The sequence below is a fragment of the Struthio camelus genome, chromosome 1, assembly GCF_040807025.1.
Source record: "Struthio camelus isolate bStrCam1 chromosome 1, bStrCam1.hap1, whole genome shotgun sequence".
NCBI classification, from domain to species: Eukaryota; Metazoa; Chordata; class Aves; order Struthioniformes; family Struthionidae; genus Struthio; species Struthio camelus.
In genome coordinates, this window is record NC_090942.1 from 23,728,003 (window position 1) to 23,745,049 (window position 17,047).

Sequence of the window (17,047 nt, forward strand, 5' to 3'; positions counted from 1 at the left end):
TTTGGTTTAAAATATTTTTTTTTCTCTTTCACAATAAAAACAAGTGTACAATGAAAGAACAATGAAAAATCAGGACACCTTTTGTATGTATTCCTGGGCAGATTTGCATTCATATATAGGACTTCAGAGCAGGGTTTGCTGCCCTCTGGTACCTATGAATGCTCTGACTTTTAGCACAGACAAACACCTATTGGGTATAGTAGGTAGTTTGAATTATGCATGAATTGGCAGCAGGTCTGCAGTGAGTTATTGTGTGATATACCACATGAGAAATATAGAGTATCAGCATATTTCTTCCCCAGTCCCTTATTTTTCTCCTCCTCTACACACAAATTTATACGAGTATTATAATTGGAAGATTGAGCTGCCCTTTAAACCTAGAAGCAAAATATTCGTACTTAAAAGCAAAAATAGTATATTAAATGGCATTTAATTATTGTATATTTGTGATACATGATGGAAGGCCACTACTACATTAAAAATTATTAAATGGAAAAGAAAATGAGACATTCAGTGGTCATGACATGATGAAAGAGAATCACCAGCGGTTAGCAGTTCATTACTACAAGATTATTTTTTCTATTTGTTTTCTTGCAATTTTCCTTCATCATGCAATAGTATTAATTTCATTTCTTTAGGATAATTATCTAATATTTATCTTCATCCTGATAAATCCTCAAACACTTTTTTTATTATTGAAAGACAGGAAGTGAATTCTTTTGCCTATTTCCAAAATGATATCACTATTTTTAGCAATTCGTAGTGATATATGGCAGTGAAGAATGTATAGCTAATCTGCTTATACCTTCAGCTCTGAGTAAACTCTAGTGGAGAGTGAGACGACTGAACGTACTGGGGATGACTGGGACAAATAGGGAGGATTGTAATAAGGATTTCAATAGTTCTAAGTAGCACTCCATGAATTGAAACCCCATTTGGAGAAAGTAGAGGGCTGAAGCTGATCAATGGCTTTGGAATTGTTAACTGAGATTTGCATTGCCTGAGGCCATTGCTACAGTGAACTCCTTGACCTGTGCTGTAATCCATCTGCTTCCTTTTCCAGGGCTAAGATCTCTTTAGCAGAACTATGACTTCACTGAGAAAAGTAGAGACTCCAGATGCAAGGAAGGAGAGTGATCAGCCATCTAAATGTACGCCTGCAGGGAATGGCTGAGCAAGCTAAGGTTATTTAGTCTAGAGAAGACTGAATTGAGAAGAGTTATGCTAATCTCTTTCAATATAGAAAAGATTATTCAGGAAAAGAACAAACTGTTAGTCATCGTTAATTTGGCTTTTATGAGAAATAATGGATTTAAATTACAGTGAGAGAGATTTTAAGTGGACATGCTGGAAGACTCTAATGATGAGAATAATTAAGCACTGGACTGCATTACCTAGGGAGGCTGGGGAATCTCCAGCACTACGGGCTGGTTAGGAACATGTGAGCTGTACAAACTGGTTTTGACATAGTTGATTCCAGTGTGGTGCCAGAGAAGGACTCTGGAGATCTCCTTCAGACATCCTTTTTTTAATTTTTCTGACCTTTGTTAGTTCATTTTGTTTGATTTACTGGTAATCCCAGCAAAGCTAGATTTCCCTATATGTTCAGTCCTTGAGTAAAGGCTAAAAAAAGAGGTACAGACAACTGAATTCCTGCACGCTGTATTTTCTGAGTGAATCCAAGACTATGTACAGCGTAGTTATTTTATTTAGTATCTTCTGTTGCTTCAGCTCCTCAGGTTGTGCTGTACATTAGTAGGTAAGGACAGCTTCTATATGCATTCTTGGAGAGCTTTCCATTGACATATAGGACTCCAGAGTGGACTTTTTTATGTCAGACCTGCTTAATATTTCTCAAACTGAATTATATTCCTTTCTGTTCATATGAAAGACAGATTATTACTGAGAAAATGGTGGTTTCTTTTCCTTGGAGTTTCTTTCTTTACCTTCTTTCCCTTTCCTTCTTTTCCCTCTAGGAGACAAATTTCTCCTGTAATTAAAATGAAGACAGCAACTCTACCCTTAATATTTAAAAAAGCATCATTAGTTAGCCAAGAATTAGGAAAAGTATGATCATCAGTATCCCCTATTACTTAATCTTTATATTTAGGAAATACTGGCTTATTGAATAGATAGTCTGTAGAGTCACAAAAGCCAAAGTCTAAAGATCTTTAGCTGTCATAAGAATGCATCACAATTGCTCTATTTATGTGGCTCAGCTATGTTCTGAATTTCCTATTTGTGCTCAAAATATTTGGTGCTTGAAATCTCTATAGTTTTGTAGAAGCAGACAGCTAAAAGGGGTGAGGTAAAAACTCAAGATACCATCTAGATCTTACGTAAGCGTCATATCTTCTACACTTATTTCATTCCTAGGATGAAGACTTTACAGCCTCTGAAAGCATTCTCTTCCATTATCACTCTGAAATGTTTCATAATATCTGACTTTAATCCTCATTGCTGTAATTTAAGTGCATTACTTCCTATTTTATTCATTACTTAGACTGAGCACATCCCCTTCCTTATGTATTCTAGGACTGCTATTTTACCCCCCAGGCTGTGTTATATCTCTAGGCTATACAACCTCAGTTTGTTCAATTTTGTCTCATAGATGATGTGTTCTAGGCACACTTCTGATCCTCGTTGATTTCCTCTGGAGTCGCCATTTGATTCTCACCCTAACTGAGGATCCAGCCTTCACAACGATCCAGCCTTCACAAAGCGCTCTGGCTGAAATCTCACTAGTGCAGAGTAGAGGAGAAACATCATTTCATGTATTCACAAGTGCAGAGTAGAGGGGAAAGATTATTTTATCTGTTTTTCTCAGGATGTCATTTGCCCTTTTTGTAACAGCATGAGGTTGCTGGTTCAACATATTATGAGATCTTTTTCTGTGAAAAACTTTTATCTCTCTGTACATCCGGTTGCACGTTATGCTACCTAAATGTATAGCTCGTAGCTTTCCCTTTTATACTGCACGCTCCATTTTTCAGCCTCTCTGCAGTTAGACAGTATCATTTTGAAAACATATCCTGTACTTCAGCATAGCTTCAGTCTTTTCCAGGTCAGTGTTATTGCCCAAATTTGATCACTATACAACCTATTCTAAAACCCAAAGTCCTCCTGAACAGTTGCAAGTATTGAATAATAGCAGTCCAAGAATAGACCCTTTCCAGGTCCCACCCTGTACCCCCTTCATTCTGACACTGACTCAGTGACATGTTTTCCCTTCCTACAGTTTTTTTTATATAATTTGCACCCAGCCTTTAGGGGCTAAATCTGTTTCAACAGGTCGCTTATGAGTGAGAGTGCAATTTGAAATGGTGTCAAAAATCTTTCTAATGTTAAGATAAATGACATATAGCTGCTTCTCTCTCATCCACAATGCCTGTTACACTCTCACAGAAGGAAATTTGACAACTCATTGTTGACAGATCCCTGTTGGCTGTTATTTGTCTTATTTGTTTTTTTCCTGTGCATTTAGAACATGTTTGTTTATTTGTTTCAGGATTTTTCCGGGAATTGAAGTTAAGCCAACTGGTTGATAATTCCCTGGCTGCTTCTTTTCCCCTCTTTTCTGAACAAAAGCACTATGTTTACCATTTACAGTTTTTCCATATCTTACCCGTCCTCCGTAAAGTCTCAACGGCTTTCTCTCTCCTCAGTCAGCTCTCTGAGTACCCTAGAAAGAATTTCACTATGCTCAGTCCATACAAAAAACCTGTGACCTTCTGAAGTACTCGCCTTTTGATTGCATTCATCTTTTTTTCCTTAGCAACAAGGATTTATTTTCCCTAAGTAAATGTGCTCTACAGTATTTTTTTTAGCTTAAATTTGTTCCACATGCTTGTTTTTGTGTTTGCCAGATCACTAAGTCTCTCTACAGAGTTTTCAATTTAATTACTGACTCTTCATTCTAAGCAGCATCATAGACATGGCAGAGAGCTTTTCCTCCCTGCTGCTAAAAAGTGCACTTCAAAACACAGTCTCTTTTCTGCCAGTTCTGAACTAGTGTAGACTTTCAGAATTTCTGTATGTGATTTTATTACCTAGATGCAACTATAAATAATGGGCCAATGTGATTTCCTTTTGCTTATGAAGTTCTAAAAACCTGAAAATGGTTAAAGTAGAAAGATCTGACTTTTCATTGAAAGGAGCTGATTACTGTAGGGGAATCTACCTTAAGTAATGTCAAAATCTACATCCATGTTTAGGATTTTGCCATGCTTCAGGGTGGAATGGCAAATATACATTAACTACTTTTTTTTCTAAAAACAGGTTAGACATACATGTTAGGAATGGTTTAGGTATAGTGACTCTTTTCTTGAGAGAGGGAAATAAACTTGATCTCTACATTTTATCCAAGCTTTTCTGTTCCTTTGTCACAGTCAATTATGGTATAGAGTTGCTGAGGTGAGGGTAACTTTGCTCAAAATTTCAAGTGCTTCACTTTGCTGGAACACTGTTCAAAGGTTAAGTGTTGTGGGACCACATGATCCTTCAGCTCTATTCTCTATTATTCTGTGAGCGGTTGGTGCTGAAGTCATTACTGTTGTGCTTTCTGTCTGGCTGCCACTAGTGCTTGGATAGATCTGCAAAATTGTCCTGCTCTCTTCTTTCATTTCCCCAGTAAAACCTTTTCTGCTAGAATATCCTCAAAAGGCTTAAGTCTGTTTGGATATGTGCTATGTCTCCTAACTATCATGTTGATCAGTGTTGCCTTACTTTTTTGTAGTATTTACTTTTCTACTGATGTCTGTTCTGCTGATATTCTGCTGTCCTTTCTATTATGTTTTGGCTGTAAATTTTGTAGGCTTAAGACAACCATTTTTCTTGCAGACTTTTACAGGCCTTAGTACACTTGAGGTCTTAACTTTTGCTTCCCACTGTGGGAATAAAGAGAATATATTATATTATTATCATTATTGATATTATTTTGCAGAAAACATTGGATAGGTTGGAATTTAGAGACATCCAGTTTCACAGGCACAACATCTTTCGCACTGATCAAGAACTAGGAAATAGATTAAGCCATTTAAAAATAAGGGGGCAGGAATAAAAATAAAATTAACTTGTGAACATCTTTTTTCATAAAGAACTGGGGCTTTTTCTCATTGACTAATTTCTAGTTTAAAGAAATAAAATGTTAAAGATAAGAGGTCATCTCCATAGGTAACGTTAAATATATGTGTGGATCTTGCCATTTTCAGCATAACTTTTCTGAAGACTGATCTAAACCTGCTAAAGTTCTAGCTCAATACATAATGCCTTATTTTTGAAAATCATGTATCTATCAAGTGGGCCTCATGAAAATGTTTGGGGACAGAATTTCCAAGCTTCCTGTTTTAATAGATAAGCTATCCATTAAAGTGACAGAATGATTAAAAGCATGTTGTAGTGACCGTTTCTGAATGAAAAGATGGGATTTATTCAAGTAGTTTTGTGTGAATTAGTCAGTAACTTGCAATTAAAGAAAAAAAAATTCATATAAGATTCCTTTCAAATCCTATAGTATTTGTGCTTAATCCCTTATCTTCCTAGATTGAGAACTGGGAGGATGGCCGAGCTCAGAGGGTTGTGGTCAGTGGCGCATAGTGTAGTTGGAGGCCTGTAGCTAGTGGTGTCCCCCAGGGATCAGTCCTGGGTCCAGTCTTGTTCAATGTATTCATCAATGACCTGGATGAAGGGATAGAGTGCACCCTCAGCAAGTTTGCTGATTATACTAAACTGGGGGGAGTGACTGACACACCAGAGGGCTGTGCTGCCATTCAGAGGGACCTGGACAGGCTGGAGAGGTGGGTGGAGAGGAACCTCCTGAAGTCCCACAAAGGCAAGTGCAAGGTCCTGCACCTGGGGAGGAATAACTCCCTGCACCAGTACAGGCTGGGGGTTGACCTGCTGGAAAGTAGCTCTGCCGAGAAGGACCTGGGAGTGCTGGTGGACAGCAAGTTAAGCATGAGGCAGCAATGTGCCCTTGTGGCCAAGAAGGCCAATGGTCTCCTGGGGTGCATTAGGCAGAGTGTTGCCAGCAGGTGGAGGCAGGTGATCCTGCCCCTCTCCTCAGCCCTGGGGAGGCCTCCCCTGGAGTACTGTGTCCAGTTCTGGGCTCCCCAGAACAAGAGAGACATGGTGCTACTGGAGAGAGTCCAGCGGAGGGCTTCTAAGATGATGAGGGGACTGGAGCATGTCTCCTCTGAAGAAAGGCTGCGAGAGCTGGGCCTGTTGAGCCTGGAGAAGAGAAGACTGAGAGGTGATCTGATCAATGTGTGTAAATATCTGAAAGGAGGGTGTCGAGATGATGAGGCGAGACTCTTTTCAGTGGCGCCCAGCGACAGGACAAGAGGCAACGAGCACAAACTGAAGCACAGGAAGTTCCACCTAAACCTGAGGAAAAACTTCTTCACTGTGAGGGTGACAGAGCACTGGAAGAGGTTGCCCAGAGAGGTAGTGGAGTCTCCTTCCCTGGAGATCTTCAAAACCCGTCTGGCTGTGATCCTATGCAATGTGCTCTAGATGATCCTGCGTGAGCAGGGAGGGTTGGACTAGATGATTTGCAGAGGTCCCTTCTAACTTCAACCATTCTGTGATTCTGTGATACTTTCTAAAACATAAATACTTGCTCGTGCACAAGACCAGTGTACAGATAGCCCAGCATTAGAAATGTCAGGAATTTTCTTTAAAACACAGTAAAGAACTGAAATCTGCCAAGTTTTGACAATTGTAATCAATCATCTCCCCTATAAGTGCTAGGTGAACGTTTAGCAAGAAAACAAAATCATACAGCAGTTTATACCAGCTAGGCAAATGGTGTTCCAGAGCTGAGAGAGGGAGATCAGTTTAGTGCCTGGTATCACTGACATCCCACTCCCCCTTTCCTGTCTCCCCCCAAACCCAGTCCCTACAATATAAACTTATTTATGTGTCTCCACAGTTCTTAGGTGCTTGATAGCTTCCCTCTAGCCAATTGCAAAGTTGAGGTTCAAGCAGTTTAAGTAGTTTGCCCAGGGTCACCAAGAAAGTCAGATTGTATTGGAACCATATAGGTTAACTGTAAGCAAATGACACTAAGAGAGTAAAACTAGGTATCCATTCTGCACCTCTGTTCTCAAATAATAGAAATGTTGCCTTCCTTCCTGTGGTCAAGAACATTTTAAATCATACATGCATAAGTATACACACAGATACATGATACATATGCACATAAATATATATTCAAATGTAAATTACAGTAAATATAACTGTCCTTATTGTTCCTCTAGTGGAGTTATGAAATACAGGTGGTGAACAGTGTGCCTAGGGGGAGTTTTGAGCAGGTGAATTAATAGTTAGGAGAATTAGCCTCCATCTGGGTTTTAACAACAACTTATGCTTCTGTTCCTAGAGAAAAAAAGGATAATGATTTTCCATGTAGTATTCCAGACTTGCGCTTTAATGATCATTGCATTTAATTAAGTTTCTCAAACACCTCTTCAAATGTACCTGATTTTTGACCAGATTATTTTTCAGCTGGCATGTGGTAAAACCAAAGATAGGACCCCATATTCCTTGCAAACCTCTAGGAATGTCTGTACCTGAAATACCAGAAAATAACTGAGTTGGTGAGAAAATATCCACGTGTAGCTGGTAGAGTTAATATCTCTCAGCAGTTATGGCAAATTTGGTAATTATAGTGGTTTGATACTGCCATTGATAATCTAGATTTGTTCTGCCTATTTGTTTTTTAATTTCCAACAATTTCCACTCCAGAATGTTCTTTATCCTTGACTTATTTCTTCCCTTTTGCACGTAACTACTTAAGTGTTTGTAAGTTTACCCCGTTAGTATACCCAGCTTTTCTCTAGAGGGATAAAATCTGGTTGGCAAATGGAATCCAATGATCATTATATGTAGGCTCATAATGAATTCACTTTAGTTGAACCAATTTCAGTTTAATTTTGTTGTATTGTGGTTCAGATTACCTACTTGGACAAAGTATATTAGAGATTTGAACTTTTACTGTAGGAATAGATGCATTATACAATTTAAAAAGCTAAATATTAGACTAAATTACCTTCATTCATTCAGTTGCTATGCTCCACTGATGAACTTTTTTTCCAGAAAAGAAATACTTCTAGAAACTTGAGACAAAAATAAGTATAACTCTTCCTAACAGCTGCAGGTGACATTTCAATTCTTTATCATTTTTATAACCCGGGATCTGAATATATATTAAAAGCCATATAAAGTGGTACATGACAACCTTTCTGCTTCTGAAGAATGTGGCTACCTGACTACAAAATAAAACACTAGTCTGCTCATATAATTCTGGTAGAATGCACTACTTGCATTAGAAAACACACAGCTAAAGTGTAATATCCTCTGTCCTGATCTTGTATAATCCTATTCATTACAATATTATCCATAAACACTTATTTTGGATAATTTTCAAATAAATACCTAGCTATGAGATAAGGTTTTGAAAATGGAAACTCCTGGAAGTGATAATACAATATAATCTTAAGTATTGGCCGTGTCTTTGATATATACACTCTGAAGTCTGTCTGGGAGGGGCTTTATATTATCACTGCTTGCTGGATTATGTGACTCAGTGATAAATTTTGCCACGATCATTAAGGATGGGAAAACATGTTTTTGTATATACAAATGGTTCAAAAATTAAATGTGACCTATTAAGAGCTTTTTTGATCAACCTCCTTTGGTTGCTGAGGGCATTGCTGTTTGAATGAGTTGCTCGATCGCTGGAGGAACATAGGTACCAGAAATGTGAATGTGCTGCTTGTACTGTAGCATGTAAATCTCATCTTGTTTTAGACCAGTTATCACCTCATTAATTTTTAGCTTTATTTTTAGATGTTGGAGGAAATTGTATTTGTAATGTTGAAGAAGGATAGAGGTGTTTACTCAGTTTTGGTATGGAATGGCATTCGATCTGTTTTAATGAACTGTGAATCTTAGCGCTGCAAATTAAAACAAATTGCAACTCCACCAGGCAGATTTCTCATATAGAATAATTTTATGTCTATTTAAATAGCAATGAGGCCATTTTCTTTCTGTATGGTGATGCATTTCATAAAAAATGAGCACGTCTCTTACAGACATTCTGTCGTACTCTTTCTGATGTTTTCACTCCAGTAAGTACTGGAATAGTAGAAAATGGCACCTCCTCTTAGGGGAATGTGAGATACTCCATGACGGCACATCAATCAGAAGTTTTCCTTTCAAAATTCAGAGGAGCTTCTCAAATAAAATTAATAATCATGTTTAAACTATTATTAATAATTAATACAGCTATAGCCCATTCCAGTCCATCTAGCCCTACATGATAAATTCAGATGTATTTAATACCGAACTTTGCCTTGTCATATATCACACTGTAGCGAAGAGTAGATAGCAGATCTTGCCTAAAAATTAAAGTGACAAAATAAGTCTTCTAGAAACTAAGTTTGCTTAAGGCCACTTAATAATCTGAGACTCATCCAGCCTTAGCAGAGTCTGAGCAGTAGAAACTGATGTAGACACAGATATCCTGATCAGTAAGGGATGAAGAACTGCCAAATTTATTTTCTCTCTTTTTTTTATGTTGAAGAAAACTTATTTCCTGTCTTTTGTTTGTCTGTTTTTGGCTTCTTTATCCATTTTATTCCTCTGTGAAAATTTTTGTTTAAAAATACGTGCCTACTGTTAAGCTTCTCTGAAGTTAGTTTTACAACATTTGAACTTCTAGATCACTTTTGGCAGATTTTCCCAGTTATTTAGATGCTGAAAACTGCTGATGGGGGTCTACTGGGATTTTCGAAAGCACTTAAACAGATAAGACACTTAGATACCATTTAAATTAATTAAGTGGGTTGAACAAGTTTCCCTTGGCATTTTAGAAAGTTCTACTGCTAAGTATTTATATCTACATAAATAATCTGATTTTCAACAGAGGCTGAGCATCCAGCAGCTCTCTCTAAAATTGATGACAGTTATTGGTGTTTAGCACTTCTAAAAATTAGACAATATGCCTGGTTGTATGTTTCCAAATGTCTCAGGTGATCCTCCTTCTCTTTCTTGTGTTTTAACATTTTTTGCTATTATTTCTTGTGTAAAATTAAACTCAGTTTGGAAATGGGTTCAACAGTGTTATTACTACAGACAGAAAGCTAATGATATGGCTAAGTCTCCTGCTGAGGTTTGGGAAGCGAGGTTCATCGGTGTATACACTCAATGACTGGAAAAACAGATAGACCTTTAAGAGCATTGTGCTAATTGTGGCTTGTACTGGATTTCCTTATTAAATTCATATTATGCAAAATAATAGCTCAAAAATATATTACAGGCAAAGCATGCTGCAGTTATGGGTAGCTGGGATGAGCTAGGTGACCAGAAATAGTGTGACTTTTCAGTCTTTAATTTGTATGCTACATTGCTGTATATACAGAAAACCTTAGCAGATCTGTCTGGATGTAATAAAAGCAAGCAGAGCTCAGTTGGTGGTATGGTTTCCCCTACCCTTTATTCTGCCTCTGTTACAGCAGTGCCTAAGCAGCAGTTCGAGGGTGTACGAACATTGCAGTTTTGATTCTGATCAAGAGTTTGCTTCTGTAATGAACCTGCTTACTCCCACTTACCACACTGGCTCATATTGTGGAACAGGTCTCAGACAATGTGAACTGGATTTCTTTTTGGTTGAAATGAAAACAAGGGACATTTAATCTGCTCTAACCATTAAAGGGGGTTCAGTCAACAGGATGAAGTAAAAAGTAGTCCAGCCTCCCTTCTTAGTCTTTAATTTTAAATACTGACCAACATGAGCATCAAATAATCGGAGCCACAAACTGGCTCTTACTATGCCTTGTAAATGTAGATATAACCTGAACTGTCATGATGATTCAGTTCGTGGGGGATCCCCATGATGTGGAATGAAGAAGGACAAGCAGAACTGTATTTCTGTACCCACTTCCAGAGATAAAGCCAGGTAAAATCCTGCTCTTCCAGAATTTTCTGTCCGCTTAATTTTTTTAATATACCACCTCAGTGCTAAATGACCTGTTATCTATGCATCTGTCGCTCTCTGTTAGTGAACTTCCAATCACATTGTGTGTTTTAGGGAAGAGAAGATAAAATAACAATCACAAAAAGCTGTAAGAACATTATTTTTATAAGTGGTGATATTGAAGGCCTGGGAAGGTTCATGAAGGAAGAAGAGCAATGGAGGAAAGATAACTCTTAAGGGGATCTCTAATTTCAAATAGTGAGCGATGTTTCTTCTCTTCTCTTTCTTCTTAGAAAACAGAATAAAAAGCTCATGAGCAAGAGCTCATAAGATGTTTTATTAAATTCTTTTTAGAAACGTAGGTCAACCTAAAGCTCTAAATGTAATTGTAGGTTTAGCTTAAGTCATTCAAACAAGATAGTTTGTAAGACAATTTGAAAATGTTGTAAAATTCACCTGTACACCAGCTGTTCATTTTCAATATTCTCTACTTTAGTTTAGAATTATTTTGTGCTTTGAGACCATTCTGGTTTGGGTCATTTCAGGACTAATAGCCAATTGTGCTTTCGTTCATAATTCTTTAAAAAAAAAAAAGAATTGTTTGTTTAGCCAGTGAGTTTTCTAGCATTCATAACCCTATGCTGCTGTGCTGGGAACTATATCTTGCATGATTTATGTATTAGATCTACTAGACTAAAAAAAAACTTAATATGATTCATTATTAGTGACATTTTGAGACAGCAATTTTATTATCAGCCGCTGTCTGTGGGATGTGTAACCTGAAACACCGTAAAGTATTGCCAGTCAGGAACAGTTTTGAGGTGTGTTTTTATTTTAAACCCAGTCGGGACTAAAGTGTATGAAATCATGAATATCTGTAGAATAAAAGGAAAATGTTTTGCTCAGATCATGGGTAGAAACTCTGAAAGATATAAATGAATTTTATGCACCTATCTAGGCTATCTATTCATACAATAAATGTGGCTTTAAGGCGCTTAATCCCAGATAAGAAGCACTGTAGCCTCATGGCATTAAATGCTGATCTGGTATAAACTAATTTTGCCAGTTCAAATGTGTTAAAAATGTGGACACCTTAAATTTATCCTTTTAGTCTTTCTTCCAGATTAGATATTGCCTGTCCATGCCACTGTAACTTTATGCTCGATCAGGTGTTGTGTATTCTCCTGCTGATTCCGTATTGTGTGCTCTGACTTGACAAATATGCAATACTGTTCTTTTTTGAGTCATCTCAAAATTTGTCCACAGATCTGGATTAATGACCATGGCCTCGTGTTGCCCCCATTACCGTAGTATCTGACTAAATCGCAAGCTTTGATGTATTTATTCTCACAACAGCACTGTGAAGGAGGATATGTCTTTGTTATCACACAGATTTCATCATAACATGTTTTGTCTCTTGTCTCATAGATTAAACACTAGGGGTTACACAGGCTTTGTGAATTCTGGTGATTAAAACCAGGAGATTGTAACAGAGGTGAATACTTTCTTAAAGTGTCAAGTGCTCTGCTAGAGCTCTACTAAGGCTGTTCCATACAATTGGATTATTCTTATGGTTTGGTTTTTAGGAAGCTAATTACTTAAATATAGCCAGATGCTGTATTTCATGTAATTATCAAAATCCTTTAGGATGTAAATACGGTTTTATCTCAGTAACTTCACTAGGTTCAGGACTGATCCAAGCCCCACTGAATGACTCTGGGGATTTCAGTGGCTATTCAGAGAACTGATTGTTTGAGCGTATTTCTTGTCTCTTTATCACTGTGCGCTTCCTTGTTTGCCCCTCTGAGTGGCGAATAACAGAAAATTCCTACCCTGTGCAGAAGTGGGGACAAAGAGCTTTGCAGTTTGTTTCTATTTTATTCACCCTGCATGGTAGTATGGCTGGTGCTCTGACTTTCAGAGGAAGGCAAAGGAGACTGGGAATGTTACACTATGATTTTCTCTTAAATTTGCTGAAAATTTTCTGGAAAAATAAACTGTTAAGGCCAAAATTATCCCTCTTGATAGGCTGTCCCCATTCTGTCCTCCTCCAGAAGGAACTGAAAACATTCCTGACACGTGAAGGTGAAGTTTTGTTTTTGCTGTTTCATTTATAAATAAAACCCCCAAATGAAATAAAAGTGCTAAGTACTTAATGGGCAAGAACAAGAGAAGTCGTTTGTCCTTGAGCGCTTACCACCTTCAGAGAGGAATAAAAGGTGGAAGGGAACATGGAAGCAACACAGAGCGGATTTTGGTGCCTCTAAGTAGTTCTTTGCTTTGCAGACTGCTCTAGTTTAATCAATGTGACGTCTTGGAGAACACAGTTTTACTCAGCTGGGTTAAGGTGACCTGGGACCAAACTGAGTGATAACGTTAAGCAGGAGTTACATTAATTCCACGAATGTGCTATTCACATTTTGTTTTGGGGGTTATACAGAAAGAATAGAAAAATGGATGAAAAACATTGTTTTGTTAATACTACACTGTGGAGAAATCTGGGATTTTCAAAACAAGACTGCACTGTGTGCATATATTTTACTCTACAAATATTCCTGGAAATTTTAAATCAGGAGGCCTGAAGTGTAGCCATGACATCTTTTTCTATCATTATTATTCAGAAAGCAGTGTTTGTGCATTTTTATCTTCTAGAAATGAAAACAAAACACTCTTGTGCATTTCAAAACTTAGCAAATGAAAAAGTATAAAATATTCAGGTTTTCAGAAGAGATGGTATTAAATCTCATATAAACAGATCTTTTCTCCTGTCCTCTTTGTTCTGCTGGAGTTGATGCATGGAGGTTTTAATCTATCCCTTCATAGTGCCAGAAAATAACTTGAAACCCAGTCTTATTTTGTAATTAAATGTTTGAGAACTGCTGGTATTTATGTTTGCGTGTAATTAGTTTTCAAAGCCCTATATGCAGGGCTTTTTGCTTTTAAACTAACCCAGAGTCGATAAATATCTTTGCAGATGTCAATTTGGTCAGCGGTAAAGAGGTAAATAGAAACTAATGACACTCATCAAGCCTGTGGCATGAATGATTTATTGGACACAATCATTTAACACTTTCATAAAGTCAATACAAGGGAAAGAAACAGGTTTCTTATTATGGTAAGCTGTATTTGTACTGTCAGCATGTAGTGATTTATGACGAAGCTGTGGCCAGGATTAGGATATTATAAATGGAGGAAAATAGAAGGCTCATTAATTTTTTATACCCACAGGTAGAAGACATGCAGTGGGCTAACAGAGAACACACTCATCCAGCATCTGTCTGCAGCCTGCCCTGTAAACCTGGGGAAAGAAAGAAAACTGTAAAGGGAGTGCCTTGCTGTTGGCACTGTGAACGCTGTGAAGGGTACCATTACCAGGTGGATGAATTCAACTGTGAACTGTGCCCCATTAATAAGAGACCAAATGTCAACCGTACAGATTGCCAGCTTATCCCTATAATCAAACTGGAGTGGCATTCTCCTTGGGCCATTGTGCCGGTCTTCGTAGCTATTCTTGGAATAATAGCCACCACCTTTGTAATCGTGACGTTTGTTCGGTACAACGACACTCCTATCGTCAGGGCATCTGGACGTGAGCTCAGCTATGTGCTCTTGACTGGGATTTTTCTCTGTTACTCCATTACTTTTTTAATGATTGCGACTCCTGATACAGTAGTCTGCTCATTTCGAAGGATCTTTTTAGGGCTTGGCATGTGTTTCAGCTATGCTGCCTTGCTTACCAAAACAAACAGAATTCACAGAATATTTGAGCAAGGTAAAAAATCCGTCACAGCTCCCAAATTTATTAGCCCAGCTTCCCAGCTGGTGATCACTTTCAGCCTCATATCCATGCAGCTTATTGGCGTCTTCATATGGTTTGCTATTGATCCACCACATACCATAGTAGACTATGGAGAGCAGAGGACACTTGAACCAGAAAATGCCAGGGGAGTTCTCAAATGTGACATTTCAGATCTTTCTCTCATTTGTTCCCTTGGATACAGTATTCTTTTGATGGTCACATGCACTGTTTATGCTATTAAAACAAGAGGGGTTCCAGAGACCTTCAATGAAGCAAAACCCATTGGATTTACTATGTACACAACCTGCATAATTTGGTTAGCTTTTATTCCAATCTTTTTTGGTACGGCCCAATCAGCAGAGAAGGTAAGTGACAAGTTTATGAATCAAATACTATCTTTGTTTTATTTTTATCTGGCAATTTTTATAACACTACAATACTTTCACTCTTACAAGTTGCTAATTCTGAATGCTAACTGTGAATACAGACTCACAAAATGCACAAATAGTAAAATGCATGATTCAAAAGGTAAGTCTCTCATATTGTATAACAATATATTGAATGTGACTGTGGTATCAGTGGCCTAATGATGTTGACATTTTCTCAATATAGCCATACTTTAAATAACTGTTTCTACTAATGCTTGTTATTACCCTTCCATGATGCTCCAGCCTGTTACATAAATCTTTGTTATCATCCGTAAACCTGATAGAAATGGTTACATTTCAAAAATCTAAGAAAATCAACTTACGTTTGTCAAAAATAATGAAGAAGAATGTCTGGGAAGAATGAAAAGAATTACTTTTCCCTCTGGTTAACACATATAACTTTAAAAAAGAATAGAAGGATTGAATGAAGTAGATGTAAAATCACGTTAAGCATAATTCACTAAATATTATCTCAGAGGAAAAAATAATTCTCTGATCTTTTAATGAAAAATTCAACCTTTCCTACTTGGATATATGTTCTTCCTTCTTCAGTTGACATGGTTCTTTTCTGATACCAGTTGTGGTGAGCTATATAAAACATATCAGACATTTAACTCTCCTGCTCTTAGTTCTAATGGGAAGACACAGATAAATGTCAACTGTATGGGTTTGTGTCCAGTTGATAGTGGGGAATATGATAAGTTAGGTACGAAAGTGCAATAAAAGCAGCATCAGTCTTCAGGATTGTTTGGAAAATCTTTAAAATAAGAATTTTAAGTCATCAGCCCTTTATAAGACCTCTTCTCCCTTTACTTCTAGCAGGTGATTTTTGTAATATTTTTAAATATAAATTTTTCATGAAATTAATTTTTGTTTAAAAGTTCAGCATGTGTCTACTGATAACTGTGCTAAGGTTTAGCGTATCCCTGTTTGGGATAGCCCCTTTTGCCTGCAGAATTAAAGAATAGGTCCTTGTAGCTTGATAAAGCGCCTGCTAATTCAAGCAGAGGAGTATGTATGGGGAAGACAGCATGACAGAAAAAAAAAAAAAAAACAGTTTCTTCACTAAAAATCAAGGTAAGCAGACTTACTGAATTGGATCAGTCTTGATTTCCATCATGTTAAGTCAGGGGAAGTTTATGACAAATTGAGTACCAATATAACAGCACATCGCAATGCAGTAAGTAAAACTAAAAAAATTCTACGTGCTATAGGAAAAGTTGTTCAGGTGAATTGTATTTAATGTCTGGCTTTTTTGTACAGGCTCAAGTCAAAAAGGACTTTGGTATATAAAGATGCGATACTTTTCATTTGAAAAGATTCAACTTCAGCTTGAGTCAGTCAGTTTTTTGGCAAGTACCTGGGACAAAACAAGTGTATTGATGGATATTGAGACACAGAAGATATTACTTGACTGGCAGCTGTGCAGTGTGGTGTTTTTTTTACACCATTGGTTCACCTTAGTTTGTAGTAAAGGATGACTTGCATTTGACCTCTAAAGAAGAGATTAATGAACACTGCTATTGGGTTTCTTTTATGAAACCCAAGAGTGAACACACATATTATACTAAATCACACAGCTTCTAACACTAAATTTCACTTGTTAGTTGCCTTTTTTCTAAATGACTTGTTATTCTTCAGATAACGACTTTCAGGAGGGAAAGAAAAAGCAAATTAATATGCTAATACAGTAATTTTGTAATTCAAATAATTCTTTTCTCAGTGCTTCTACTTTTTCCTACAAAAAAAACGTGTATCCACACAGAGTCTTATGGACATCATCCCCATAGCGCATGCATTTATACAACTAAATTACTTATCTGAATGGAACAAAAATGCAAT

The 17,047-nt window shown here is 37.3% G+C and overlaps 1 protein-coding gene across 4 annotated transcripts in view; it reads left to right on the forward strand.

Annotated features, from left to right (window-relative positions):
• The window catches only part of GRM8 (glutamate metabotropic receptor 8), a 345,111-nt gene that overhangs the window by 285,305 nt on the left and 42,759 nt on the right, over positions 1-17,047 (forward strand). For all 4 annotated transcript variants that reach the window (XM_009686395.2, XM_009686397.2, XM_068931743.1 and 1 more), the window contains exon 9: positions 14,207-15,142. In XM_009686395.2, coding sequence (XP_009684690.1) covers positions 14,207-15,142 — 936 coding nt within the window. The remainder of the gene's footprint in view (positions 1-14,206; positions 15,143-17,047) is intronic.